The 27,481-nt window shown below is 35.5% G+C and overlaps 1 protein-coding gene across 1 annotated transcript in view; it reads right to left on the reverse strand.

Moving 5' to 3' along the window:
* Nucleotides 1–27,481, reverse strand: part of SBF2 (SET binding factor 2) — a 494,333-nt gene that overhangs the window by 289,838 nt on the left and 177,014 nt on the right. Inside the window, 3 exon segments of the mRNA XM_078148119.1 lie at nt 3,487–3,597; nt 5,021–5,143; nt 26,942–27,079. Of these exon segments, the coding sequence (XP_078004245.1) occupies nt 3,487–3,597; nt 5,021–5,143; nt 26,942–27,079 (372 nt within the window).

The following is a 27,481-nucleotide window of genomic DNA, read 5'->3' on the forward strand; positions in this document are numbered from 1 at the left end:
AGGCCACTCATTAAGCTGCTTCAATCAAGGCAGCAAGGACAGTGTTCATCAATCCATTAGCAAGCATTTTTAAAGTGCCTTGTATGTGCCAGGCACTAAGCTCAGAGTTTAGGACAGAACCACAGAAATGAAACAACCTCTTCCCTCCCACAGTTTACAACTGTATGACTAAGACTCAGTTCACAAAAGCAGATGCGAGCAAATAGAGCTTAGTAGAAAATGAACATATTTAACACTTAAAGAACTTAGTATCATCTATTACTAAAAATTCCTTATTTCTGTATATTCATATAATATTTTAAGAAAAAAGAACAGGAGATGCACATGGTTTTCCAAAAACAAAGTTCATTAGATTGTAAAAACAGTAAAGTTAGTTGAAGAAAAATCTCCCAAAGTCAAGTCCCCTTCAAGCCTAAAGACTGCAGGCTCAGTCAGCATGTGTTCTGTTGGGAAAGAGGAGGCAGGTAAGATGACGGGATGAGGAGGGTGACAATGGGGAAAAGAAGGCAAAGAGGAGGCTATGAGGGACAGACCACAATGACAAATGTATGCTACCCACAGTACTCCAGGAGATGATAAATAATTTATATTTTATATCACTCTCTTCTCCCCTTCATACCTCCTATTAAAAAACAAACTCCAAGGGCTCTCTGTTATCTCCACACAAGCAAATACAAAATTTTCTTAAAGCCCTTGAAAGTGTGGCCCTCTGCTACCTGTCTAGTCTTCTTACACCTAACTCCACCATGTACTACTGTGCCAATCCAGTAACACTGGCCTCCTTGCTGCAATTTGAACACCAAGCATGTTAACTGGCTATCCCCCTTCTATCTTTGCCTCCTTGCTTTCCTGGCTCCCTTAAAATCTCAGATAAAGCTCCAGCTCTGCTAAGACATCTTTTCCAGTCCTCCTTAATGTGAATGCCTGGCCTCTGAGACTATCCCTTATTTATCCTACATCTGTACAGTGTTGTTTGCAGGTCGTCTCCCTCATTTAGGCTGAGAGCTCCTTTAGAGCAGGGGCTGGTGAGCTCGCACACGTGTGTGTATATGTGTGTGTATATGTGTGTGTGTGTGTGTGTGTGTGTGTGTGTTTTGGACTTTCTCTGTATCTTCAGCATGTATGAGCACAGTGACTGGCACACTCCAGCAACTTAGTAAATGTTAAGTTTCCTGACTGATGATAAATGTGTAAAAGAGTTTATGATAATTTCCTTTATTTCTTCTTCAATTGCTGCAAATTCTCTTTTTTCATTTTTTGATATGTACAATTTGTTTTTCCTTTCTCTTTTTATTTTTTAAATTTAATTAAATTTTAGTTTTCGACATTTACTTCCACAAGATTTTGAGTTCCATATTTTCTCATCTCTCCCCTCTCCCATCCCAAGACGACATGCATTCTGAATTCCCGTCCCCTGATCTGCCCTCCGTTTTATCACCCCCCACCCCCTCTTTTATCCCCTTCCCCTTCTATTTTCCTGCAGGGCAGGACAGATTTCTATACCCCATTGCCTGTACATCTTATTTCCCAGTTGCATGTAAAAATAATTTTTAAGAATTGTTTTTAAAACTTTGGGTTCCAAATTCTCTCCCTTCCTCCCTCCCCACCCACCTTCATCGAGAAGGCAAGCAACTTCATACAGGTTATACATGTGTAGTTATGCAAAACACTTCCATGATAGCCATGCTGTGAAGCCTTTCTCTTTTTAAATCAGATTAACTAACCTTATCTATTTTATTAGTTTTTAAAATAAGCTCCCAGTTGAAGTTATCAATTCGATTCTCTTTTTGCTTTCAATTTTATAAATCTCTTCATTTTCAGAATTTCTACCTTGTTATTTAGTTGGAAATTTGTGATTTGTTCATGTATTTTTTTTTTGGCTTTGTGCTCACTTTACTGATTTGCTCTTTCTTTTCCTGATAAAAAGTATTCAGAGATTTAAATTTTCTTCTCAGAATTGATTTAGCTGCATATCATAAGCTTTTATATGTACCCTAACTTTTGTCACGATGGAATTTTCTGTTGGTTCTGTATTTTTTTATTTGATTCATTTTTTTTTAGAATTATGCTGTTTAGTCGCCAATTACTTTAAATTATTTCTTTAAGGACATTTTATTGAATGTAATTCTTATTATACTATGAGCAGTAAATAATGTGTTTAGTATTTCTGCTTTTCTACATTTGCTGGTGGAGTCTTTATTTTGGGGTGAGGCAATTGGGTTTAAGTGACTTGCCCAGCATCACATACCTAGTAAGTATCAAGTGTCTGAGGCCACATTTGAACTCTGGACCTCCTGACTCTAAGGCTGGCGCTCTATGCACTGCGCCACCTAGGTGTCCCCCGGTGGAGTCTTTCTGCCCCAATATAGTGTAAATTGTAAAGATGGTAGAGTCAGTTGAGGGATGTGTAAATTCTTTTTATTCCCATTTAGTAATCATCAGACAATGATCACCTCTACTTTTTCTGAAGTTATATTTAGGTCCTTAATTTCTTTCTTATCTTTTGGTTGATATTATCTAGGTCTGAAAGGAGTACATTAAGGTCCCACACTATTATATTTCAATTTCTCTGTATAATTTAGCTATCTTTTCTTTTAAGTATTTAGATACTATGTTATTATGTGCATCTATGTTAATTGTTGATATTCTTTATCTATGGTAGTTTTAAGTAGTACAATTCAGTTTGATTTGCCTGGTTACCTCTTTTTAGTCTTTTCCATATTCACTGTAGCATTATTTGAGATCATGATTGCTATCCTTACTTTTTTTTAAAGTTCAGCAGAAACATAAGAGATTTTGCTATAGCTCCTCATTTTATCTCTGTAAATCTTTGTGTTTCAAATGTATTACTTGTAAATGACATACCATGAGATCTGTTTTCTAACAAACTCTGCGATAGTTTTCTGTTTTATGGGTGAGTTATTTGATTTTCAGTTATGACTTAATTATGTATTTACTTTCATCCTATCCTTTGCATTTTCCCTCCTTTTACTTCCACATCCCTATTTATAAATAAGATAGTGACAGAAGAGAGGGAATTTTTGAAGATGTGATAAAGAATTGTGATTTATCTTATTTTCACAAAAATTATTATTGAGACTAATTAGAATAAGCTAAGGATGAATTTAGAAGAAGTAAAATGTACAGAGAAATGGAGAATCCAGTTTTTAAAGAAAAAAATAGCTCTACTAGAATTATGTATATGTGCATACCTCAAATTAAATTTAAGGTACAGTTCAAGTTACACAAAATCTAATTTATTATGCTTTGTTGTAAAGGAAATCTACCACCAAAATTAACCTTATGACCTAAGTAAAGGATGGAATTTTTGCTCTTTTTATAAGGCAGGCCATGGGGACAGTATTTAACTGAACTATAATCCCTTTTTTAAGAAGAATATTCCAAGAATTTAGTTTTTGCTTTCTTCATAAATTAAATTAACTAGGAAAATATTCCATTCTCCAGCTCCCTTTTTCTTGTATTTACCTGAGAACCCCCAGTCGCTGGGACAAGGCATGCACAGAGGTTTGCAATGAGACTCTCCAACGAGAAATTTAGACTATCCACATGCACAGTGTAGATCAGGCCCAGGCAAGCCTACAAATAAAACAAGGGCAGACAATGAACACAGAGGCACAAGAGCTCTTTCTCTATCTCATGAGAAAAACTCAAGTTTTTCCCTGAACTGTTTTTTCCTTGAGCCTAATGAGGCTATTTTACTGTGAATGTATAATGAATTTCATGAAGAAAATGTCATATATTTTATGGAATCATTATGACAGAAACTTTGTAAAATGAGTTTTTCTGTTTAATTTCAAATTTTTCCATTAAACCTGGGAAAAACTGCTAGGTTTCTTTAACAAACCTCAAACCCTCTTCCCCAAATTTTTAAAAGCAAACATTTTTAAACTTCCTTTAGTTTTAGATTTTATAAATTCCACAAATTTGTTTCATAACAATAATTAATCTGTTTTAGTCATCATTTGGGGCAGATACATTGGCATTTATACAGAGAGGAAGCCTCAGAATCAGCAAGACCTTCAAAACCTGCTTCTGACTCATTACCATGTGACCTTGGACAAGGTACTCTCAGTAACTTAGGCAACTCACTAAGTCTGTAAATTGAAGAACATTTGCTGATCTGATTCTGGGAAGGGAGTTTCCTCACCAAGAATCCCCTATATCAATGAAATCATAGTCCCAATCTTCCCCTCCTAACGAAAAGAAGAGAATCATCGGTGTGTTTCAGGTTAGGATGAGAAAAGACTTCCCCTAAGAGCTGGGACAGAGTTGCAATGACAGGTAGAAATGGTGATAAAATAGTACACTTAGAAATTTCTTTCAATTTTTAAAAAAATACATTTTTATAGAATTTTTTCCTTTGCTTAAAATTTTCCCTGTATCTGTCCACAATTTTACAATCCTGACAAATTAACATTTCTTAGTTCTTTCTTGTCATTTAATTTCTGTGGTATATGAATTATTTCCCTAATCCATGTATCATGTCATCATTATTTAGTTCTGAATATTTACAAACAAAAATAACTGCTGATGTGAAAATACTCAGGGGCCAAGGAAAGAAAACTCTTGCACCCCACTGTATAAGCTTTGCACTGCATTTGGTGCTTGTAGAACAAGTCAAAACCTCCAACTGCCTCATTGTTTTACTTGCACTTGAGAGCCCATCTTCATGCTCATTACATTCTTCCAAATGTCAAGTTTGTTTGGAATAATTTAAAAAGTAAATATTTCTTTATGATAAAAATCATGTGTCATATACGTAGAGGATATCAAGGATTACAAATCAGATCCTCAGGAGTTTAGAATAACTACATTAACTTATCGGGTTTTCCATCCGTTAGATAAGGATTCTATTCAGTTTGGATTAATTTCATGTTATTGGGAAATTCTTAAACCTATATTGAGACATTTAAAATCCAATAAGGTTGTCATCAATATTCATTAAAAACAAATTTGCAAACTAGCACATATCATGTGTGACAGCTGTGAGGTTCTTTACCCTAAAAATTTCTGGATAATCTAATCTGGACACCAACACCAAGCTTTTGGGAGCAAATACTTCTGCAGGCTGAATTAAACCAGTCACTTCCTCTTCACCTTCAATGTCTTCTTGTTTTGTTCCCTAGAAAACAGAGATAGAGCAATCAACATGTAGAAGTATTATCCTTGGTTTGTAGCTAATAGTATAGATCATCATAAGATTTAAACCTGCACCGACTAAGAAAGTCCAAATATTCTCCTAACCACATAAAGGCAATTTTAAAGTAGAAGCTAGGAAGAAAGTTGCTTTAAGAAAGGCAGCCGGGGTGGGGGTGGGGGTGGGGAATAGACTAAATGAAGCCACAGAACCTCTGACACTTAATATTTATTTGTGTTGTTACTACCGTTACCTTGGCCAAATCACTGGTTCTCCCTACTTCTTCATTTTCTCATCTTTTAAACAGAAGGGTTAGCCTATATATAGCTTCTGAAGTTCCTTTCAGTTCTAAACCTATGGTCCTACAGAGGTTTGGTGATGACTCTCAGTTGTCAATTTTAGACTATGCCAAGGTCCCATGAAGTAAGAAACAAAGTGCACGTGCTTTGTGTTCAGAACCAAGGCTGCAGTGAAGTTGCAAGATGCAACATGGGCAAGCTCTGCCAGAAACACCTCAGATTCATTACATGTTTGATTTTAATTAATTTTTGGTCCCTGCGCGTAATCTTTTACTGTTGTCAAATTTTTTGTAACTGTATATGGGGTTGTGACCCACAGTTTAAGTAGTGCTGAACTATTTTGAGCATTTTCACATATATTATTTCATTTTGTTGCAAGGGGAGAGTTATGATCCCACATTTTACAAGTGTTTGTTGGAAGAGAGTGGGCAGAACCTGGAATATAGAACAAAGTGATAATTTCTCTATTTGTTGAATGGGGGCAGAATGAACAATAATGGTCATAATGATGATGACAGACATCATTTACATGGCACTTTAAAGTTTGCAAATCACTGTACATATATTATCTTAGTTGATTCTCACAACCTTGTTAAATGGGTGCTATTATTATCCCTATTTTACAGATAAGGAAACTGAGGCTGAGTGAGGTTAAGTGACTTGCCAAAGGCCACACACAGCTAGTAAGAGTCTGAGGCTAGATTTGAACTCAGGTCTCATTCCAAATCTAGCTCTTTTACCCACTGTGCCACTTCTAGCTGCTCTCACTCTGATGAGAAATCCAGCCTGTATTGGCTCAGACTTACTAATGGGAAGAACAGAGTTAAGAGAATATACAAATAATCTGCACAGTGATTCAAACTTGTACCTGTGACACTGTGAATTAGAGGACAGGAGGGGAGATTACATATGGATGAGGATTATGGCTCAGAGGATCAGAAGGCAGTGAAAGGTTGTGGACAACCCCAGTTCTCTACACTTCTACCTCAAAAACTTTTTTTAAAAATGTGTCAAACGAAGTAAAAGAACTATAATCAAAAAAGGAAAAAAAAATGAAAAGTCCAAAAAAGTAAGTGCCACAGAAAATTAAAAGAAAAGAAGTAAACAGCAAAGACTGCATTCGCAGCGTCCTGCTCTTCCTCCTCTCTCAGTCCAAACCCCTAACCTTTCCAGTGTACTCCTGAGCAGTGGCAACAGCAGTTGCTGAGGCTAGGAAAGCTTGAAACTTAGAGATAAGGTAGACAGTCACTAGATATTGTTAAGGATTCCTGTTCTTTATCCTTACCCAGAGGGGAAACAGCTGCAGAATCACGGGAGTTGAGAACTGGATGGGACTCTAAATGTCATCTAATACAACATATACCTGATAGAACCCATGACTTATAACATACCCAACAACTGGTCATCAAACCCTGAGTGAATACCTCCTGCAAGGGGGGAACCCACTACCATCTGCCTACTGAGGTAATGAATCACTATTTAACAAAAATAACTGGGAAAATTAGAAAGCAGTGTGGAAGAAATTAGATTCAAATAAATGCTTTATACCATATATAAAGATAAATTTAAATAGATTTATAACTTTTATATATTAAAAGTCACATCATAAAGAAAATATATAAAGATAAAATTAAATTAGATTTTATATAACTTTTATATATGGGAAGAGTTCATGATTAAAAAAGGGATAGAGAAAATCACAGAAAATAAAAGGGACAATTTTAATTATACAAATTAAATTTTTTCCATAAATAAAAACAAACAGCTAAAATTACAAGGGATGGGACAGCTAGGTGGCGCAGTGGATAGAGCACCGGCCCTGGAGTCATGAGGACCTGAGTTCAAATCTGGCCTCAGACACATAACACTTACTAGCTGTGTGATGCTGGACAAGTCACTTAACCCCACTGCCTAGCAAAACAAACAAACGAACAAAAAAATTACAAGGGAAATAGTTAACTGGGAAAAAATATTTGCAGCCAATTTATTTGACAAAGGTCTAATTTTCAAGACACATAAAAATAACAATAATAATAATGGCATTTATAGGTATAAGCAACTGATTTAAATTCGTAAGAATAAAAGCTATTCCTCAATTGGTCAAATGGTCAAAGGATATGACAAGGTACAAGAAAAAAATGCAACAAAACACCAATAAGTAGAAAATTCAAGTTAAAGTAACTGAAATTTCATCACATATTGATCCAATTGAAAAAGATGGCAAAATAGGACAATGACCGATGTTAGAAGAGTTGAGGGGAAAATAAACACTCGTATGCTGTTGGTGAAGATGTACATTAGTCCAACCATTCTTGAAAGCAACTCAGAACTATGCCCAAAACATTAAACTGTGTAGACACTATGACCCAGGTATGCTGCAAACAGATCAAATAAAGTAGAAAAGGACCCACATACAAAAATATGTACAGTAACACTTTTTATAGTGGTAATATACTGCAAGCTAATAGGATGCTATCAACTGGGAAATGGCTGGACAAAACAGGGTACATAAATGTAATGAAATACCATGGTGTAGCAAGAATAACAAAAAGGACAGTTTCAGAGAAACCTTGGAGCAAAATGAGCAGAACCAAGAGAACAATTTATAAAATAATAAATTACTGTTCAAACAACTTCAAAAGACTTAAGAGCTCTGATGAAGGCACTGACCAATCACCATTCCAAAGGACTGATGGTGAAGCACATTACTCCCTGACAGAGAGATGATGGACTCAAGATTCAGAACGAGGAAGACCTTATTAGACATGGGCAATGTCCAGATGTGGAATTTGTTTTGTTTGACTATGTTATGTTATGTTATGTTATGTTATGTTATGTTATGTTATGTTATGTTATGTTTTGCCTGACTATACAGTAATCCAGTTAAGAGGTGATGAGGGCTTGAACTAAGATGGTGGTCCTATCAGTAGAATGAGCAAATAACACTGGATTTAATCTCTAAAGGCAGGTTATGCTATTTACTACCACTGTGACCTTGAGTCACTGTGAACTCAGTTTTCTCATTTGTAAAGTGCCAGGAATAGAAAAAATGTCTGAGTTCCCTTCCAGCTCTAAATTTTATGATCCTAAGAAATTTTTGATGACTAAGAATAAACTTCCAAAAGGAAATATTAACTTACATTTAATTTTCAGGATGAGGTATACTATGTATAACTATTTCTAGGAATTTTACTTCATTATAAAGCATATGTTGAAATTAATGCCTTCTAGAATCCCTAAAAATAACAAAATCTGAAGAACATTAATGTACCAATAGGTGGCTACAAATAATGAATCATATGATTCATATGCTTATTAATGAATTCAAAATGACAAAGAAATGATGGAAATTCCTGGAAAAGACAAAGATATCCACATTGTGAAAAATACCCAGGAGTATTATTAGAGGTCAGCTAAAACAGACAGCAATTTAAAATAAATGGCAATTAACCTACTTTAATAACAATGCAAAATAAAACATTTAAAATTTTGTTCTAGAAGTCTCCCTTTTCCATAAAATACACACTCAATGGAGCAGTCAACAACAGGAAATAGAAAATACCCACTCCCATAAACTAGTAAGGAGAAAACATTTCCATTTTTATCTTTATCACTTCTCATTACAGATGTTGATTCTCATTTTGTAGGACTGTTATGAATCATGAGATGTTTTTATTCTTAATTCAGAATATTTACCCCAGGAGAATAAGATGTTCCAAGTTTAAAGATAAATTCCCATTCTCTGTTTCCAAGCAGAATGTACTCTATGACAAAAATACACACTGCAGCCTATGATGTAACATGGGCTTGGTCCATGAGAAGGCAATAGGATACTTTGGAAATAATTTATTAATTCTATAAATACTCAGTTGATCACATAAAGCATAGTGTCAAACTCAAATCAAAATGGGGGGTCATATATAAAGATCCTATGGGTACATAATTTACTTAGAGAACAAAATATTAACATTATCTATGTTTTATTGTATTTTATGTATTTTGTTAAATATTTTCCAATTACATTTTAAAATTGGGGCAGTACTTGGGAATGCTGTGGGCCACATGTAGCCTGCTGGTAGAATATCTGACACCTCTGGCATAATATCTTCTCCCTCTTTAGAAATATCACAATTATCTTTAAAAGAAATACATGGTGCTGTTGAGTTTTCTGATGCCTACATTCCTCCAAAAAAACCTCAGAGCATTGACTGGAAAATAAGCCAGGTATGTGACTGGAAAATTTCTCCATATTCCCATGGGTTATATTTTTTGTTGGTTACTACAACTATAAAGTTTCATCGCATCACATGGTAGTAATAGTTTCCTGAATTATCTCAGTTTAAGTTCAAGGAGTAGTTTTCATTTTTTCTTTTAGTTTTCATAGACCTACCATGTTAGAACTACACAGAACCCATGAAATCACTTAGTCCTTAACCATTTTAAGTTTACTTTTAAGTTTTATTGATGACTTTTATTTTTTCCCATTATTGTCATTTCCAGACTTACTCTGCTACCCACTCAACTAGGTAAACTTCCCTGGTAACAACAACAAAATAAGCCAAACCATTTAAAACAGGTATTTTATGATATTTTATGCAACATTCTGCAGCCACTATTCCCAGGAATTGTCCAAGAAAAAGGAAAAAGATGTATTTTTTCATCTCTTCTCTGAGACCAACATGGGTGATGAAAATGATACCAAATTTGTTTTAATTTTGGTGTTGACGAAATTGTAGTGTTGCTGTAGCATTTGTGCACCTTGTTTTTCTGTTCTGGTGAAGTTCAGTGGAAGCAAAAACAGAAGTAAGACTTGCAAAGGTATGCTGCAGATCACTTGGCTAGGAGAAAGAATGAGGTGAGGAATCTGGGAAACATTACACAGGTGGTACAGAAGCATTATGTGATGTGATTAGAGATGTTAACTGCACCAGCATCTGTGAGTATACTCTACCTGATGATAAACATGTGTCTTATCTTAATGGTAATTTCATCCTTCTACAGGTCTAAGGGGGAACTTTCTATATCTGATTATGACAAACAAAATAGATTTGCTAAAAAATGACAGGAACTTTATGGGCAAATGACTACAAGTCTGACATAAATGCTACACGAAGAGAACAGACTACAAAGTGTGCAGAGAAAGGATTAGTCTTGTGGACTAGTATTTTGTATGAGAAGCTGGCCAAAGAGGACGAGGAGCTCTTAGGGAATTAAATTTCAAAGATGCAAACAAACAAACAAACCCCCCCCAATAATAATAACCCTGATAAGAAGGTAAAGGAGGGAATTGCCTTAAAAAAAAAAAAAGAATATAAGCTCTTTCAAGTCAGGTACTGGTTTCCATTTTGTCTTTGTATTCCTAGTACATAGTAAGTCTTTAATAAATGCTTGCTAGTATGGCGGGTAAAAGATGAAATGACTGAGGAAAGAAAGGTTCAATCTTCTGAGCATGTTGATTTATTAAGCATTGCATGATAATTGCCTAACAAACTGGCTCCAGATCTCCTCAACTAGGCCTAGAACACATCTGAGACTTTTATACGTTAAAACCATAATGAAATAAGGCCAATTTATTAAAGGAAACAATACAACATTAGGTAATCTGATTTCTAACTGAAGGAAAGATTAGGGACTTTCCAAGTTGGGAGGGAGAGAGTAATCAGGTGTAATTGCCTGAAATTAGAAAAAGAGGTGTCTCACTCCCCCTAGGTTTCTGTATTCAATCAAAGGAACATGGAAACAATAAGTGATTGATTAATACTGGGCCAGTTTTCAGATATGACATATGGGTTGTCTGAGATGTACTCCTTGCATCAATCTTTTGATATGATCAGGTTTCTAGTCAGCATTACATAGGTTCTTAGTTAAAAGTCTCTAAACAGCAGGTGGGTGGTCCACCTTCCCAGCCACACAAGGCCAGGTTCAAACAATGCAACAAGGTTTTCTCCCAATTCCCACTACTGAGTAGTTTTCTCACAAGATAAAATTTATTATTAGATCCATAACTGAATAGAAAGGAAAATGAGGTAAATCCAGATTTGAGTCACAAGATGGAATCAGTTGCGGTTCACTCAATTTCCACAACTAATCACTTACTATCCTAATCCCCTCAATCCCTCATTAGTTTGGAGATCAATGAGAATACAATGAGAACTCATAAACTCAGATTTTTATGAACATATATACAGAAGAAAGAAACATTCAAAATATTCTTTATGGAAATACAGACTTAAATAATTGGAGAAATATTAATTGCTCATGGATAAGCTGAGCCAATATAATAAAATGACAATACTACCCAAAATTACTGAAGGATTCTTTATAGAGCTAGAAGAATATAATAATGAAACTCATCTGGAGAAACAAAAGTCAAGGATCCCAATAAAAATAGTGAGTGAGTGAATGAATGAAGTGTTTCTTAAGCACTTACTATGTACAAAGCAGTATTCTATGTGTTGGGTACACAAACCAAAAGTAAGATAGGCCCTGCCCTTAAGGAGCTTACATTTTTAGAAAGGAGACAACATATATGGACAGTTTCAGCTACTCCATGTTCAGTAGAGTGCAGTGGCAAAGCAGATGGTAACAATTCTCCTGTGATGTCATTTCTGATGTGAAACCATTTGATAATGCCAAAGATTTTAGTGACAAGAACTTTCCTTTCTTTATTTTCAGTAGTTCTGGCTGTTGCACCTGCAGGAGAAGCTGCATCTCCATAGGGTTTGTTTCCCAGGATGATGGCTGAGAGCACTGAACTGGAAGTATTGTTATACCCAAGGCTCTTGGTTTCATGGTCCTACATTGTCTCCATTGGTATCTGAGGGGACATGGTGGCCAAGGTGGTGAGAAATAAGGAATATTGAAAAAAGAACGAGAAAGAAGGGGTCTTAGGACCAGATCTCAAACTTTGCTATGAAACAGTAATCATCAAACTGATTTGGTACTAGTTCAGTAATAGAGAGGTTCATCAGCAGAACAGATTAGATGCATGAAACATATTCTAGTGTTTGATAAACCCAAAGACTTCTGCTACCGGGGTAAGAATTCACTGTTTGACAAAAACTGCTAAAAAAACTGGAATGATTTCTGGCAGAAACTAGATATAGACCTACACATCACACTATATACCAAGATAAGTTCTAAATGGATACATAACGGACATAAAGGGTAATAACATAAATTAAGGATCATATGAAATGACTTTTCTGATCTAGGGAAAGCAGAAGACACTAATGAGAAAACAAAGGATAGAAAGATCACAGAAGATAACATGGGTAATTTTGATTACATGAAATTAAAAAGGTTTTATGCAAATAAAACCAAAGCAGCAAAAATTAAAAGGTAAACTATTAACTAGGACCCAAAAAAAAAATCTTTGCAGCAAGTTTCACTGATGATGGTCTCACTTTCAAACTATATAAGGAACAAATTTAAATTTATAAGAATAAAAGACATTCTCTGGCTGAACAAGTTGTGGAATATGAATATAATGGAATACAATTGTGCTATAAGAAATGACAATCAGGCTGATTTCAGAAAAACCTAGAAAGAGTTACATGAACTGATTTAAAGTGAAGTGAGCAAAACCAGGAGAACATTATACACGGACCCATGATGGAAAAAATGCTATCCACATCCAGTGAAAGAACTGATCGAGTCTGGATGAAGATCGAAGCATACTTATTTTCACTTTTTTGTGTTTTTTTTCTTTTGTTCTGTTTCTTTCACAAATGACTAACATGGAAATGTTTCACATGCTTGCAAATATATAACCTATATCAAATTATTTACTGTCTTGGGCAGGGGAAGGGAAGGAAAGGAGGGAGAAAATTTGGAACTCAAAATTTAATTAAAAAAAGAATGTCAAAAAGTGTCTTTATATGTAATTAGAATAAATAAAATACTATTTAAAAAAGAATAAAAGACATTCTCTAAATGATAAATGGACAAAAGACATGAACAAGCAATTTTCTTTTCTTTTTTTTTTTGGCTAGGCAACAGGGTTAAGTGACTTGCCTAGGGTCACACAGCTAGTAAGTGTTATGCGTCTGAGGCTGGATTTGAATTCCGGTCCTCCTGACTCCAGACCCGGTGCTCTATCCACTGTGCCACCTAGCTACCCCAACAAGCAATTTTCGAAGGAAGAAATCCAAGCTATCAATACTCCTCTGAAAAAAAAATGCTCCAATATTTGAAAATCACAGTTTTCCAATGCTGGAAATAAAATTATCACTAGATGTGAAAGTTGGTTGTAAATCCATACACTCGTCCCCTCTTTCCCCCATGTTTCTTTGTCTTTCCCAAGACATCTATTATTCACACTAAATATCTTACTTAATAAATTATTTTTATTAAGAAAAACAAATATGTGGAATATGTGACAAATGAATATTTGCGGCTAGCTAGCATTCAGATAGACATCAGTGCTCTGAACTTATCTAGTTCAGAATCCAACCTACCTAAAAATACATCTTAAATTCTGTAAAATGATAGATTACCTTTAAGGTCCTCCTTCAGTCCTAACATTCTATGATAATATTCTGCCACTTTTACAATATTTCAAGGCTCTTACTGAAGGACTGTTGGAGGTAGGCTACTAGGCTGCTGCACTGTGAACCAAAAGCTAACTCTGCAAGCAAGTTATTAAGATATGTTTATGTGTTTCTAAGTTATGCTCATAGAAATAAATTTCTGGGATATAATACACCACAATTTATGTCCTTATGGTAGATTCAGTGTAGAAGAGATTTACTTCATCAACAAGTCACTCTGGTTGACTGGTTTAATTGCTCCTCATATTTCATCACATGAGATAAGGCTGAAATAATTAATGATTAACTAATGGATTTATGAATATGAAGACACAGGTTTAAGCTAGTCTTCCAATACTTTGGAAATCCATAATACCATCAGCCTGAATATGACATCCACTGACTTCAATTGTGATCCTTCTATGACTTAATAGGTAGTCTTCATGAGTTGCTATGGCCAAAAATTCATCACCTATTAGGCAGCCTTCTGGTACTGAGTCTTTTTAAACTTAAGCTGCCCTTGAACAAAAGATATGCAGGCTACTGGAAGTCCCATGCTCAAAATACTGTCAACTTGGTAGAACATTACAGCACTTCACTGATTCTGAAGACCCCAGGGTCACCTCCTCACCATGTTGTGGCATCAGAGAAAGTCTTTTAGTTGGGATTGAATAGTCGTTCTTCAGGAGATGTCTGAATTAATAAGGATGAACAATCGTTTTAAAAAATAAGATGAATGAATTGGAATGTTTGTAATAAACCTGTCTTTTCAGGATTCTAGCATTTTTATTTAATAAATCTTTCTAACCAAGTATGACATTTTAATTAAAAGATGCATCAAGTCACACTGAATAAAAACATGTGCCAAAAGTTCCTATAACTATCATTCTTCTAAATCGAATTGCATGTTATTAGCATTTACTTGTAAATTGTTCTTCAAACATACAGTAAAGATTTATATTGTCTGGAGTAATTCTGTGTATAATGCAGCATTCCTCTTTTAAGAACTAGTATGTCAATGCCAAGTTAGCTGCAGTTATATTTATGGGATCCTCAGTAGTCACTCTACACCTATAAATAAATATAGTACATAATACCTCAAACCATGTGACAGGCAGCACTTCCAAAACAATATTGTAACCCTTAATCATTTCACTGCTAGCTTCAGCCTCCAGAGTAAGCCAATTCCAACTTAAGGATAAGGAAAAGCCTTCTGTAAAAAGTCTAGCTATCAGATCTAAATTATAAAATGGTTCTGAAATATCTCTCCATTCATGATGTATCTTTTCTTGTACATGAATTTTAAAAGCCAAGTGTGAAGGCAAACCAACAATAAGATAGGATCTGTTCAACTTTGGATTCATCCACTGTTCTTCTTCAGCCTCCGTTCAAGATAAGAAGTACTAATGGACTAGTTCTATGGAAAATCAATCCAAAGCAAAAACAAAGACAGCTCCTGCCCTCAAGGAGCTTACATTCTAATGCAGAAATACAATTCACAAAAGATAGCTGACAACCTGAAGTAGGGGGCCCAAGAGCCAACCTTGACTCCTCCACAAATTGGAGGATCAAGGAAGAACTTCAGCGATCTGAAAAGGGGTGGGGGTAAGCTTTGTGGAGAACAATTCAAGGTGGGTGGGCTGGGAAGGTAGGCTGTTCTGGAGTCAGGCTCCAAGATAAGGCAGCATGAAAAAATAAGCATGGTTTTGAAGTCTAGAGGAAGTCAGATGGCACCCAAGCCTGTCACAATGCCCTGATATTGGTCTGTGACTTCTTCCTGACCTGGTACACAACCTGTCCCTGAGTGACAGAATGACCAGTGTGGCAAACACTTCTGGCCAGACACCATCTCCCTTGTTCGAATATCTCCATCTCCCTAGGCTGACCTGGCCTGGAAAAATGATTCACTGTGACTTCCTAGACTTCCCAACAGAATTCAGTTTGATATAGGAGGAATTGAGAGAGAGGGGCACAGCTCACCGGACCGCTTCCTGCTACTCTGCCATCTTGGCTCAGAGTATTTACATTCTAAGAGAGGGAGATGATACAAGTATCCCCTAACGTCCTAATATCATCAGGAGTCATAGAGGGAGTTAAATGAGACAGAAGGCCTGGGTATGGCTTTGTTATGTCTTGAAGAAGACAAGAAAAGAATAAGAAAAGAAAAGAAAGGAAGAAGACATAAAATGGGGGAAGAGAGAAATGATGGGAAAATAATCTGGTAAATAACTGTGGAAAAACTTAAGGGCCCTGATGAATGCAATGATCAACCATAATTCCACAGAAACCGTGATGAAGCTCAAGGTACAAACCAAGATATATTTTTTGGACATGTGATGGAGGAGATTGTCTGGCTTGACTATACATATCTGTTACTTGGGTTTTGTTTTTTGTTTGTTTTTTCCAACTGGAGGGTAAAAAATCGGAGAGAGAGAAAGTAGATTTTTTAATAATAAAAAATTAAATTAAAAAATGAAAATGTGTACTAAACAATAGACTGTATATATTGTTCTATCCTTTCATTCAATTTCTTAGCTAACCGTCCTGCCTTTTTGTCAGCTATAAATTTTATAAACATATTATCTATGCTATTATTCAAGTCACTGATAGAAACTTTAAACAGTACAAAGAAAAGCACAGATATTTGGAGGCCTCCATTAAAGAATTCTTTCCAACTATTAATGAGTAATCTTTAAGTCTGGAAATCCAACCAGTTCTGGATCCTCCTAACCATACTACTATCTATCTCTCATCTCTGTCTCCAACTTCTCCACAAGAATAACATGAGAGGATTAGTTAAATGCTTTCCTGAAATAAAAATAAGTTTAATGTACCTCCACATCTATACAAATATACCAATCTAGTAAGCTTGTCAAAAAGGAGATGAGGTTAGTTTGGCATGACCTGTTCTTGATGAAGTCATGTTGGCCTTTTATAACCACTGCTTCTTCTTTTAGAAATTCCTAATTATTTCTCAAATAACATGTTCAAGAATTTTACAGAAACTGAAGTCAAACTAACTGGCCTATAGTTTACATATTCTCTCCATTTTAAAAAAAAATTTGGAACAACATTTACTCTTCTCCAGTCTACTGGCCTCTTCTATTCGCCACAATAAGAAGCAAGTTCAAGGTGCCTAGTGTGCTGGACTTGAGGTCAGGAGTCCAAATCCTTTCTCAGACACTTACTAGCTCTGTAACTCTAAGAAACTCACTTAACATCTGTCATCTTCAGTTCTTCATCTGCAAAATGAGAATGATAATGATAGTACCAGGTGCTTGTAAGGACTAAATGAAAGAACACAGGCAAAGCACTCTGAAAACTCACAGTGCTACATGCATGCTAGCTATTATTATCATCTTTAAAAATCATCAAACAAAGATCTTCTGAGTTTTTTTTTTACAATATTCTACAACGCAGATGATCTGAAAATGATGACTTAAATGAAACATGGGCAATGAGTGTCTCTCTTACCATTTCATTTCTTATTGTGGTTATCAATATTGTAATTAGCCAACTTAATTTTGTCCTTTCTGATTCAAAAAATATTCTCCTTGGCAGAGAAAACAGACGCAAAATAAGACCATAATACTTCTGCATTTTCTCTGTCATTTGCCACTACTCCCCTATCCCAACTGGAGAAGTAGCTCTATTCCTTCTTTAATACTGCTTTTCCCAATACAACTTAAAACAAAACAATACTTTTTGTGGTGCTGAGGTTTCCTCATCAGTCTCAGCTCACACACTTATATTTTGTACACCTGTCATGATTCTCTCAGGATTGTGCAACATTTGGCATTCATTCTCCATTATCTGCCCTTGCTTTAATTCATCTTCATTACGTATATTTTAAAAATACAGTTTAATTGCTGTATTTCCCACATATCCATGCTCTTTAGACAACGCCATCTTTTCCTTCTCACTGAAGTGATTTTTGTGTCTTCAGAACGCCATTACTGAGAGCATCTTCTCTTCCCTGTGCTGATACGACCTGTTGAATTTTGGGCTGTATGGTCCTATCTATCCTGAGGCCTTTGAAAATCTGTTTTCCCAAAATTGATGTGCTGCTAGTGTTAAATTTCTTGGCTCATATTGCTCAATCTGCTAAGAATACTGGCTCTTAGCAAAAAACAGTCATGCTGACACATCTACATTTTTTTAATATTAGTACATTTTAGGCTCACGTTTTAAAATATCAACTGCATAATCAGGTCTAGGTTTGTAACAAGTATTAAAATATTTTCTTTAAAACAAGATTTTAAAGTAATTGAAACACCAAGAAGTTCTTTTTTTAATAAGCTATAACAATAACATTTTTTTGTGTATCAAATAACTCATCTCTTATTAATTACCAAAGATAATTTGGGATCAGATTTCCTAGATAGATCACTCTGGAAAGGTACTGACACATCTAATGCCAAAGTATTTCTTGTGATTACTGACAGTATAACTGTATATCGGAAAGATAATATATCTTCTTAAAGTTGCACAACTGTATTTTGAATTATATCTGTCCCTAGGTGGTCCTTCTTAGGCTTCCAACTAGTGTGTCATAGCATACACAGTATGAAGTAATTCACACTAAATGGGAATTCAAGTATCTATTTTTGAGCTCATTAAATTGTCCAAAAATAAAAGAAAAACAGATTTTTAAGGACACTAATAAATGGTTCATGCCAGAAAAGCAGACATCTTAAAACCAAGATGATCTATGAGGGAATATCTCTGATTTCTAAATCAGAATTGGAGAATCACAAAATTGCAGAACTGCAAGGACTACAGAGGTCATCTGGTTCAAATTTTGTTCAAATCATGTTTATTATTAGCTTTTCAAACTGTTTGTTCCATATTTTAGGCTAGGTGCCTGAATACTTGTTTTTTTTTTTTTTTTTGGCCAATCATCTAACTGCCCGGAAATTCTGGCTAGGGTCTGATGCCTGACAACACTTAACAGAGAAGTTGGATCCTTAACCCCCAAATTCACACTTAAACACTACTGTTATGTGAAAAAGAACAATCATAAACAAACAGCATTTAAACTTTTCATGTTTTGCCCTTTAAAATTTTTATTGATATCATTTGTTTTTACATCACTTACATTTCATAATATACTCCTCCTATCTTGCAGAGAACTATATCCCTTATAACAAAGAAAAAGAGAGAAAACAAACAGTTTAGGAAAACTAATGCATATATTGAGAGAGTTTGATGTTATCTTTAATGCGCCACAGGTATAGTCTCCAAACTCTGTAAAACAGGGAAGGAGTTGCCTTCTCACTTCTTTTTTTCTAAGCTTTCACAAAAGGCATATTAGAAATGATGAACAGGCAGACTTCAGAAAAACCTGGAAAGATCTGTATGGTCTGATGTTGAGTGAAGTGAGCAGAACCAGGAGAACATCATACACAGTAGCAGCCACGTTGTGCGATGACTAATATTGATAGACTTAACCCTTCTCAGCAATACAAGGATCTAAGACATCTCCAAAGGCCTCATGATGAAAAATGCTATCCACATCTAAAGAAAGACCTATGGAGTTTCAATGCAGATCGAAGCATACTATTTGCTATTTTTTTTCTTCTGTTGTGTTTTGTTTCCTCTTACGGATGCTCCTCTTATTGGTTCTAGTTCTTACTTTCAACATCACTAATACGAACATATGTTTAATAGGAATAAATATGTATAGCTTATATCAGATTACGAGCTCTCTTGGGGAAGGAGGTAGGGATGGAGGGGGAGAAAAATTTAAAACTCAAAAGCTTAAGGAAGTGATTGTTGATAAACCAAAATAAATTAATTAAAATTACAAAATTAAAAAGACATTAAAAACAAAAGGTGTATTTACTAAGTATCACAAAGACAGCAGATACAGAAATATCGTTCCCTCCCCCAACCCAGGCTATAGAATTCAAGCAGTTCTTAAGCTTTGTTTTCATAGATACCCAGAGAAAGTCATTTATCCTCTGTTTACTATTTATGAAATAAGGAGGGTAATTTAGCCTCACAGGTTATTGTGAGAATTAATCACCAAGTGTTTTGAAAGGCATCTGATCAAAGATTGCAATAGGAATTGCTGGGAATTTATATTTACCACAAACATGATTGCAATCACATGCATGAGGTAAGGAAACACGCATAAAACTTCATCAAATAGTATGTCAGGCACAAATTGAGATTTAAAGTGACTTTGGGTTGAAAATTATATATGACTACTCTACTGGTGCTTTAACAACGTGCATTTCCTGGAGACACTTTGAAAACATCAACTTCTTTACATTATTTGGAAACCAAATGCAGACAAATATAATTTTCCTCGTTGCCAGCTTTGCCTTTCCATCTCTCCTACAATGAGTTATCTAGAACCCCAAAGCTCTTGCCTTTCAGTTCCCTGAGAGAACACTGCCTCTAGCAACACACCTCAGGACTTCTGACTCCCACCCGGCTCTGCAATCATCTTACAGCTTTTCCAGTTGCAGTTTTTCTCAGTATTCTTCCAGAAATGCCTAGGACAGGTAATCTGCCAAGTCTGACTTTTCTAGACCTCACCACAGGCTTTTTGACTTGTTTGCACCAATTCATATGTTCTCTCATGCTTCCCTGACTTTTTCATATTCATCCTTTGTCACAACACAGTAATATTTCATTATATTCATGTACCACAATTAATTCAGATATTCTTTAATTGATGGACATTAATTTGCTTCTAGTTCTTTGCTGCTACAAAAGTTTTGTTACATGCGTTTTGGTGTATATAGGAACTTTCTGTCCCTGACCTTCTTGGGGTATACGCTTAGCAGTGATATCTTTGGGTCCAAGAATATGATAATTTTAATCACTTTCTTAGGATTCTTCAAAATTGCTTTCTAGAAATGGTTGGACCAATGCACAGCTCCACCAATAGCCTATACATGTACTTTTCTTTCCACAATCTTTTCCAACATTTATTATTCCCATCTTCTGTCATCTTTACTAGTTTGAGGTAAAATTTCAAAGTTGGGTGATTTTTACTTCTCTTATTATTGGTGCTTTGGAGCAATCTTTTCGATGGTTATTAACAGTTTGCAAATATTCTTTTCATAACTATTTCTTCATATCCATAGATCACTTATCCACTAAAAAATGGAGCCCTGGGGAGGCGAAGCCAAGATGGCCAAGTAAAGGCAAGGACTCTCCTGAGCTCTCCCCCAAACCCCTCCAAATATCTTTAAATAATGACTCTAAACAAATTCTAGAGAGGCAGAACCCACAAAAAGAAAGAGTGAAACAATTTTCCAGTCCACAGCAACTTAGAAAGTTGGCAGGAAAGTTTTGTTGCACCAGGGTGAGAGAGGAACACAGTTCAGCACAGACCAAGCCCCAGCAAACCAGGAGCGGGACTGGGGGGGTGACTGAATCAGTGGCAGCAGGGGCAGTTTTCAGACCTCTCAGCTCATACATAATAAGGAGATTGGACAATAGGTCAGAAAGAGATTGACAGGGGTCCCTTTGCTGGCACCAAGGCAGTACTCTGTTGCATTGCCTATACTCAGATCTGGGTCACAGTCTTGTGTCTTAATTATAGTGCAAGGAGGAACACTAGCACAGCAGAGCTTGCAGCCTCAAGGGAGCAGAGCCCCTAGTCCTAGTCACAGTTACAGGGATGAAGAGTTTTGTTGCTCACAAGCCAGTGCATAGTACAGGAGAGTAGTAAACACACCTAGGGCCTAGATCATACCACCCTGGAAGAGCCAAAAACTTAGAGATCCCTAGAATTACCTCTGAAAACAGCTGCAAAAAAACCCCTGAAACTTGGGAAGCAGAGCTCCACTTTACATAGAGTTCAAAGTCAAGAAATAGGCTGGAAAATGAGCAAACAACAGAAAAATATTCTGACCACATAAAGTTACTATGGTAACAAAGATCAAAATACACACTCAGAAGAAAACAACAAAGTCGAAATTCCTGCACCCAAAGCCTCAAAGAAAAATATGAATTGGTCTCAACCCATGGAAAAGCTCAAAAAGAATTTTAAAAATCAAGAAAGAAAAATGAGAGCGATAAAATAAAATCATGAAAAAAGAGTCAACAGTTTGGTAAAGAAGACACAAAAAAATATTGAAGAAAGTAACAACCTAAAAAACAGAATAGGCCAAAGGGTAAAAAGAGGCACAAAATCCAATGAAGGGAAGAATGCCTTGAAAAGCATAATTGGCTGAATAGAAAAAGACATTTAAAAAATTCACTAAAGAGAATTCCTTAAAAAGTAGAATTGGTCAAACGAAAAAAGAGGTATAAAAGCTCACTGACGAAAATAATTCCTTAAAAGTTAGAACTGGGCAAGTGGAAGCTAATGACTTGATGAGACATCAAGAAACAATCAAACAAAATCAAAAGAATAAAAAAAGAAGAAAATATGAAACATCTCACTGGAAAAACAACTGATCTGGAAAAAAGATCCAGGAGAGATAATTTAAGTATTACTGGAGTACCTGAAAGTCATGATCAAAAAAAGAGTCTAGATATCACATATTAAAAAATTATCAAGGAAAACTGGCCTCATATTCTAGAACCATAGGGGAAAACAGAAATTGAAAGAATTCCACCAATCACCTCCTGAAAGAGATCCCAAAATGAAAACTCCCAGGAATATTATAGCGAAATTCCAGACCTCCCAGATCAAGGTGAAAATACTGCAAGCAGCCAAAAAGAAACAATTCAAATACTGTGGAGCAAGTCGGGATAACACCAGATTTAGCAGCTTCTACATGACAAGGATCAGAAGGGTTGGAATATGACATTCCAAAGGGCAAAAAAGCTAGGATTACAACCAAGAATCACCTACCCAGCAAAACTGAGTATAATCCTTCAGGGGAAAAAGTGGATATTCAATGAAATAAAGGACTTTCAAGCATTACTGATGAAAAGACCAGTGCTGAATAAAAAATCTGACTTTCAAATAGAAGATGCAAAAGAAGCATAAAAAGTTCAACAGGAAAAAGATTCGCTAAGGTTGAACTGTTTATTTTTATTCCTACATGGAAAATACTATTTGTAACTCCTAAAAAATTTCTCATTATTAGGGCAGTTAGAAAGAGTATAAAAAGACACAAAGCAGAGGTATGAATTAAATGTGATGATATGATTATCTTAAATAATAAAATTAAGGGATGAAAAAGGAGAATGCACTGAGAGAAGAGGAAAGGGAGAGGCAGAATGGGATAAATTACCTAACATAAAAGAGGCCTGAAAGAGATTTTACAATGGAGGAGGAAAAGGGGGAAGTGGCATAGGGAGCACATGAATCTTATTCTCATTGGCATTGGCTCAAAGAGGGAATAATATACACACTCACTTGGGTGCAGAAATCTATCTTATCATACAGGAAAGTAAGAAGGGGAGAGGATAAGAGAAGAGAGGAAGGTGGGAAGTAGATATAATAGAGGGCAGGTTGGGGGAGGCAAAAGTCAAAAGAAAAACATGTTAGAGAACGGACAGGGTAAAAGGAGAATGAGAATAGGATAAACGGAGAAAACAGGATGGAGGGAAATATAGTTGGTAATCATTACTATGAAAAGGATTTTCACAATGAGTTTCTCTGATAAAGACTTCATTTCTCAAACATATAGAAAACTGAGTCAAATTTATAGAAATAAGAGCCATTCCTCAATTGATAAATGGTCAAAGGATATGAACAGGCAGTTTTCAGACAAAGTAATCAAAGTATTTATAGTCATACAAAAAAATGCTCTAAATCACTACTGATGAGAGAAACAACTCTGAGCTACTACTTCACACCTGTCAGATTGGCTAATGACAGAAAAGGAAAATGACAAACATTGGAGGGGATGGGGGAAAATTAAAACACTTACGTGCTATGGTGAAGTTCTATACTAATTCAACCATTCGGAGAGCAAACTGGAACTATGCTCAAATGGCTATAAAATCATGCATACTCTTTGACTAAGCAATACCATTACTAGATCTGTGTCCCAAATAAATAAAAAAACAAAAAGGAAAAGGACCTATGTATAAAAAATATTTATAGCAGCTCTTTTAGTGGTGGGAAAGAATCAGAAATTGAGGGGATTTCCATCAATGGAGAATGGCTGAACAAGTTATAGTATAAGATTGTGATGGAATACTACTGGGCTTTAAGAAATGATGAGTAGGATGCTCTCAGGAAAACCTGGAAAGACTTATATGAACTGATGAAAAGTGAAATGAGCAGAACCAGGAAAACATGGTACACAGTAACAGAAATATTGTATAATGATCTACTATGAATAACTTCGCTATTGTCAGCAATACAATGATCTAAGACAATTCTGTAGGACTTCAGATGAAAGGTGCTATCCATCTCCACAAAAAGAACTGGTAGAATCTGGATGCAGATTAAAGACACTGTTCCTTTACTTTCTTTATTTTTCTTGGGGTTTTTTGGTCTGTTTTCTTTCACAGAATGACTTATGTGGAAATGTGTTTGCATTACGACACATGTATAACCTATGTCAAATTACTTGCTTGCTTAATGTGGAGGAGTAGAGGGAGGGAGAGAACTTGGAACTCAAAATGTGAAAAAAAATGTTAAAATTGTTTTTATATGTAATTGGGAAAAACAAAATATTAAATAAGATTAAAAAAAAAGAAAGGAACACTAGATCTTCCTACTCTGGAGTGGATTTTAGGAAGTTTGACTTTGATGACCCTCCAGTGACTGCTTACTGATTTATGATTTGGAACCTAAGAATATGGAGAATATGCAAATTCTTACAGCAAATTTCATCTCTCTGCAGAGAAATCATCTGAAAGACTCTCCCCCACTAGCCATGACTTCATCTCAAAAGAGTTCTGTCTCCTGGCCTGGCCTTCTCTGGATTACAAGGAACAGAGGAAGATACCATTCATTCCTACTACTTCTGCCAGTCCCCTGGCCTGCCCTTTACCTACCTTCTTGCTGTACTAGGTTGCTGTTCCTAGTACACAACATTTTACGCTTCATCTCTATGCCTCTACTGGGGCTGTATACCACCCTACTCCAGCATCTGCGGTTCTGCTTGGTTGAAACTCCCTCTCTCATCTGTTCCTTAGGTCCAGCTTGGTCATTATCATTATGTATCATTCAGCTTCAACTGCTTTGTTATTGTAGTTCTTTCTCTTTACATTGTTACTGTAATATGTAAATGGATTTCATTGGTTCTGCTTTCTGTATCAATTTGTATATGTCTTCCCAAATTTCTCTTTAATATAGTAACCATTTCTTACAGTAGATTAACATTCCATTTCATTCATGTGCCTGTTCACACCTGGGCATCTACTCTGTTTGCAATCTTCTGTCACTACAAAAAGGGCTTTGATAAATACGTGGAGTACATGCTGGGTTTTTCTTTTTGTCATTAACCTCCTTGGGGCAATAGTTCCACAAGTACAATCTCTGGGTCAAAGAGTAGGGATATTGTAGACATTTTCTTTGTATAATTCAACATTGATTTCCAGAATGGTTGGACCAATTCATAGCTCCACTCATTTTTCCACAACCTCTCCAATGTTTACTATTCCCATCTTTTGTTATCTTTGCCAATGTAATGGACGTGAAGTGAAACCTTAAGATCTGCATTTCTCTTATTATTAGAGATTAGAGCATTCTTTCATATAGTTATTAATAATTTGAAATTCTTCTTTAGAGGTTTATTTATTTATTTATTTGTTGCTCATTTGTGGGACAATGGTTTCTAGTTTCATATTAGTTCCTATTCCTATTAGTTGCCTTTTTGTCTTGGAAGATCCTAATTTTTTTTAAAGTAAAAACTGAATATATTAAATATTTTTCAGTTCTTCATAAAAAAGAGAGAATAGAAAAATATTCCACATTTTATATCAATGTTCATTGTATCTATCCAACAAACAAAGAATTTATTCACAAGCAAATAAAGTCTTACATATTCTAACAGGATGAATTGGAAAGGATCTAAATAAGAATAATGGTTCTTCTATGCTCCAAGCACCAGGTTATAGTGTGCTCCTTGAAACTTCCCTGAGAAGAAGGGCTCCAAGCTAAAATCAGATGTTTTCAGCAATAGAAAATGTGTTTCCTACTACTCATATCCACTCTATTCATTAAAATCACCCACTATAGTTAACATTTTCAAAAAGAACCATTAATACTGGGAAGTAACTGAGCTTTGCATGTCTCTATTTCTGTCAAACAGAAAATAATACTACTTTTGAACATTAGCCTATTAAAAATTAAAAACACAATTTCACTAAATATATCTAGGGAAATCTTAAGAAAATGCCAACAAACTCTTAGACTTCAGTGTCTTTTTTTCCCCTGGTAAAAATTTCTTTTTCACGTACCATTCTGACACTGCCACCAAACTGTCAGTGGCTCCCCAAATGAAATTCAAGATGCTTTAACAAATCTTCCCTATATCCACCAAGCCACAAGCGACCATACTCCCCCTGAATCTGTTGTAACATTTATTTAATCTTTCCTATTCATTCATGATGGGCGGCTAGGTGGTGAAGTAGAGAGGAGATCAGGCCTGGAGTCAGGAATATCTGAGCTTAAATCCAGCCTCAGTCATTTACTAGTTGTAAGGGTAAGTCATTTAACCCCTATTTGCCTAAGTTCCTCATCTATAAAATGGGGAGACACTGGAGAAGGAAATGGTAAAACACTCTAGGATCTTTCCCAAGAAAATACCATCAACAAAGTCCATGGGGTCACATAGACTCTGACACAGCTGAACAACTGAACAACAATAAAAATAGTTCACTCATCATAGTCTAATTTGCATTATATTTACTTATGTATGTAACTCATCACCCATACTACACTGTAAGTTCCTGTAGGGTGAAGGAACTGTTGTTTTTCATCTTTGAGTTCATAATGCCTTTTATGTACCAGGCATTTAATAAATGTTCACTTTAATTCAATTAAACTGAGCTGAATTTTTGCTATTAAGGTACTTTACCTGGAGGTTAATGTCTGCCTCATAGAAAGTTAGACACGAGCAATAATGCCGATCTGAGTCAATATCTGTCAGGACAACCACGAAGAATGTTGGCTGCTTTCTCTCTCTGGACAGTTGCCATCCTCCAGGTTGGCAAAACTAATTGGGGAAAAGAAAAAAAGCAGTTTATAATTTAATTTTAAAGAACAATGAAAAATTAATATTATGTAATTACTAAAGAGATATACAGGGTATTACAAAAGTTTTAGTGACATTTTAAGCATAATAGCTTAATACACATATTGCTATATCTATGTGTATCTATCTCTGCATCAAAAAAGAGACAGATACAAGCACAAACATGTGCCTACATATACATATATGTGAATATATTCATTTTTTCATATATGTATATACACACATATGTCTATCTCTCCTTAAATTTCTGTGAAATATTTAAATAAAAAAATGTATACAAAAAATTCTCTTTAACTCAGTTATTTACAGCCTACGCTTTACTATCCACTTGACCTATATTATCTCTTACATCATGAAATTAGT

Source organism: Phascolarctos cinereus, unplaced genomic scaffold (genome assembly GCF_003287225.1).
Source record: "Phascolarctos cinereus isolate Bilbo 61053 unplaced genomic scaffold, phaCin_HiC Scaffold_9;HRSCAF=440, whole genome shotgun sequence".
NCBI classification, from domain to species: domain Eukaryota; kingdom Metazoa; phylum Chordata; class Mammalia; order Diprotodontia; family Phascolarctidae; genus Phascolarctos; species Phascolarctos cinereus.